Source organism: Centruroides sculpturatus, unplaced genomic scaffold (assembly GCF_000671375.1).
Source record: "Centruroides sculpturatus isolate CEXI.00-Female unplaced genomic scaffold, Cexi_2.0 scaffold1410, whole genome shotgun sequence".
Taxonomy (NCBI): domain Eukaryota; kingdom Metazoa; phylum Arthropoda; class Arachnida; order Scorpiones; family Buthidae; genus Centruroides; species Centruroides sculpturatus.
In genome coordinates, this window is record NW_019392624.1 from 180,820 (window position 1) to 184,601 (window position 3,782).

The 3,782-nt window shown below is 26.5% G+C and overlaps 1 protein-coding gene across 1 annotated transcript; it reads left to right on the top strand.

The window, feature by feature from the left end:
- Positions 1-1,571: 1,571 nt before the first annotated feature.
- On the top strand, positions 1,572-3,176 carry LOC111617744 (suppressor of Mek1-like). Its single transcript, XM_023359033.1, has one exon. It carries the CDS (start codon positions 1,846-1,848, stop codon positions 3,028-3,030), a length of 1,185 nt encoding a protein of 394 aa, XP_023214801.1. The 5' UTR covers positions 1,572-1,845; the 3' UTR covers positions 3,031-3,176.
- The last annotated feature ends 606 nt before the right edge of the window (positions 3,177-3,782 follow it).

Here is a 3,782-nt window from a genome sequence, read left to right on the forward strand (position 1 = left end):
TGATGTTTCATTGATACTTTTTTTAACACTGCATTTCTGTATAGCTCACATGCTGGATAAATAGGATAAAAGTATTTTAGAATTGTATTTATTACTTTCACATAACACAGATCCAGCACCGATGATGTAGGAAAATTAGCTAATGTAATTCTGTAACTGTAAAAATATCAGTATATTGTAAAATCCAGTATATAATTTTATTTTTTTTTTAGAGTATTTATAACCACGTGGTTTTCTTACCTTACATTTACAGTATCTCTCTACATGGTCTTTTGTGGTTTTATTTTCTTATACTTCTTCCCTAAACCAGGACACATTGTTTATGGATGAACCCTCAACTATAGCTGAAGATTGATACACAAGTTATCTCAAATAAAACAGTTTGATGATATACTTTTGGTCATTTTTGTTTCTGATTGAAGCACAATGAAAAGAATGTGTGCAGATATCAAAGGAGAAACACTGAGCAAAACATGCTGTGTGAGAATAGTCAGTTAGGTGATTGTTGTTTTAGAAAATTTTTTTGTACTCTAAAAAATCTCAATTATGTGCAAAATGAATGTAGCAAAAAAGAGCAAAACTTATGATTTGCACAATGAAAAGAATTACAATTATTTATGATAAAAAAATAAATGTTGCTGTTTAATTTATCCTCAGTATCTTTATCAAATAGAGTTACCCTAACATGTCAATTACCATGTAGTAACTAACAATAATTGTTTTGCAGCAAAATTTATAAGAGTGAATTAATTAATAAACTTTTAGTAATTCAAACACAAATTATTTATTGTATTTATTCAGACACTTGGCAAATCTCATCATTAAATTTTATTCAGTTACCATAATAAACTTTTATCAAATAATAAAAATATGATGGTAGACTTTTGACTCGTGAAAACTTTGTATGTTGTCTTAGTTTGGTCTAAAGAATCTGCATCACCACACTCCTGGATTGACATACATAACTTTCAGATTCATTTTGAACCAATTCAGAAGATTGCCATTTGCAAAATAATAACAATAATAATACAATGCTTTTTATAATAGTGGCACTCCTAATTCTTTCTATACTTTATACATGGGAATACAATTCAAACAGTTGTTGAAACATAATTTTCATCAGATTTGAAATCAATATCAATATTAGTAATATCCTACAATGGTGGCATGTCTGTATTTTCAAATTTTCATTTCTTTATGAATTATTCAATATGTAAAAGTCCTCAAAAGATTTTGGTATCAGACTATCACATTTTTATTTTTATGTACAATATAATATAAAAATTAATAAGAAACAACAAATGAAATTGCAGAAAATAATAAATTGATATGATTAAAAAAATTAATTTCCCTTTTGTAGTTTTCTGATAACTGCATTAAATATTCTTCAAACTTATTTTATTCTAAAGAGCGATTTCAGAATATTTTGAAATTTATAAAATGTGTAACTTTATAATAATAATTTTAGTAGATTCATAGCATTTTTAAAATATCATAATATATTAAAATTATTAATTAAAAATAAAATAAAAGCAAATAAGTTTTTTACTAAAACAAATATTTACAGATAAGAAGAATTTAATAGAAGAATTGAAAAATGAAGTGGAAAATTATAAAAAACAAGTACAAAAAGTAAAAAATGAATTACAAGAACTTAAAAACCAAAACAAAAGTGATCCTTTTTCTGATGAGGAATATGCTTCATTTGATTCAGATAATAATTTATCAGATCATTCTTTTTTCATAAATTCTTCAGAAGATAATGATAATTTATCTGATTTATCTGATAATTCTCATGATACCACCACTACTGTTCAAAATGAAAGTGATTCTGAAAGACCATATATGTATAGTTTTGCTAATGTTTTAATGTCTCTTTTTCCCAATAATTCTCAAGATACACGTAACAATGAACAAATTGAAGAAATTAGCAGATACGATATTAACTTAAGAAATATTAACGGTTCGTGGGAAAGAGGTCGAAATAATTCAAATCCAACCGATGAGCAGGTAAATCCTTCGTCTTCAAGTTCTTTGTTTAATGCCAATGCTAATGAATCATATGATATGGTGACAACAGAAATAATTGATAGACATTCAAAGGCAGATCGTGCTGAATTGTCAACACAGAGATCAAGAGATGTGGCATCTACTTCGGAAAATAATCGTGAAACTCCTGATGTTGACAACGAAAGAAATAACTATAGTGAAGATGAAAATCCAAATGAAAGTAGTGATGATATGCTAGTGAATAACAGGAAAAGAATTTTGAAGAGAAAATTCTCTTTACCAGTTCTGTCAGATATATCAGATGATAGTATAAATGAACCACGACGAATGAGAAGAAGAAGAGTTAGACCACTTGTAGAATCTTCTGAAGAGAATATTTTAGAACATGGGGATGAAATATTAGAAATTACAAGACCATCACATTCTCGTGAAACATGCAAAGGTGCAGAACAAAATAAACGTGCTCTAAGTGATTCAAGTATAGTAAATGTTAGGGAAACTAAACATACACAAAGGAAGACCACAGAAAGATGTCAAGCACCTCTGAGTAGAGTTCCGATACCAGTAAATTCAACAGACTCAACAGAAAATGAAGATGAATTACAAGAAACTGAAACAAAACAAGAATCACAATGTTTAAATCAAAATGATGGAAGTAGGACATTATCAAGAATAAGAAGTTGTAATAATCAAAGTGAACATCACAGAACTAGGTCTTCCTTACAAAGAATATTTGATTTTTCAGAAACAAGAAGAGTTCAGGAAGCATTGAGATTGAGATTCTTAGAAAATTATAATTCTTCTAATCAAGTTGAGAATGAAGGAACAAATCCTCCAGAATCAAGTGAATGGAATACATTAAGACTTATTAATAAATATTCAGACGAGAGTGATCCTGACTGGGAACCACCAGAAAGTGAGCCTGAGGACACTGATATCAATAGCAGTGATGCAATCGAATCTGATTCTAGCTATGAAGTACAAATTCCAGAAAGAACCTGGGATCTTCTTGAAAGGTAAGCCAAAAATAATTAGAATACATTTTTATTCTAGGCTTTAGACAATAAATTTGTGATTTGTTTTTGAAACTTATCCTAGTAAGAAAAGTTTGATACATGATATTTTCTTTTATTTTAAAAAGACATATTTGTAGTTTGCAGAATGTTTTGTAAAACTTATGAGTGTAGCAAAAAAGTGAAAGTTTGAGTTTTATGATATATTTTAAGGTGTTTTTTTAAGCTTCATGTATAATTGCTTTTCTTTAAAATAAATTTTGATTTTTTATTTAAAAAAAAACAGCTAGTTTTATATCATAGGTATATAAATTCATATGATTAAATAATTGAATTTTTAAAAATTATATTAAAAATACTATTATTAAAATAATAATTTTTAATAATAATGTATTTATTTCTGAATCGTTTTCTAATTTGAAATATTAAAAAAATATTAAGTTTGAATTTTGAAACAACCATCAGGAAAAATAATTTTAAGTCATTTATTACTTTTTTGCATAAAAATTAAAGACTTGAGATGGAAAGTATATTTAGCTGTAGTAATTTCATTCATAACAATTTTTAATTTTGTTTGTAAAAATGATGATAACAGCAGTTTTTTCTGTTTTCTTTATGAAACAAAAAATACAAGTGTTTCAATAAAAGTGATAGAATCAACAGTTTCAGAATCTATTTTATTTAAAATATTAAGTACCGTTACTGTTAACATTTTTTCAAATTTGTGTACATATTAAAGAATGTTAATTTAATTTAATT

Bases quoted from the DNA above. Each gene is read 5' to 3' on its own strand.
- LOC111617744 (XM_023359033.1), top strand. From the start codon at position 1,846: ATGTATAGTTTTGCTAATGTTTTAATGTCTCTTTTTCCCAATAATTCT.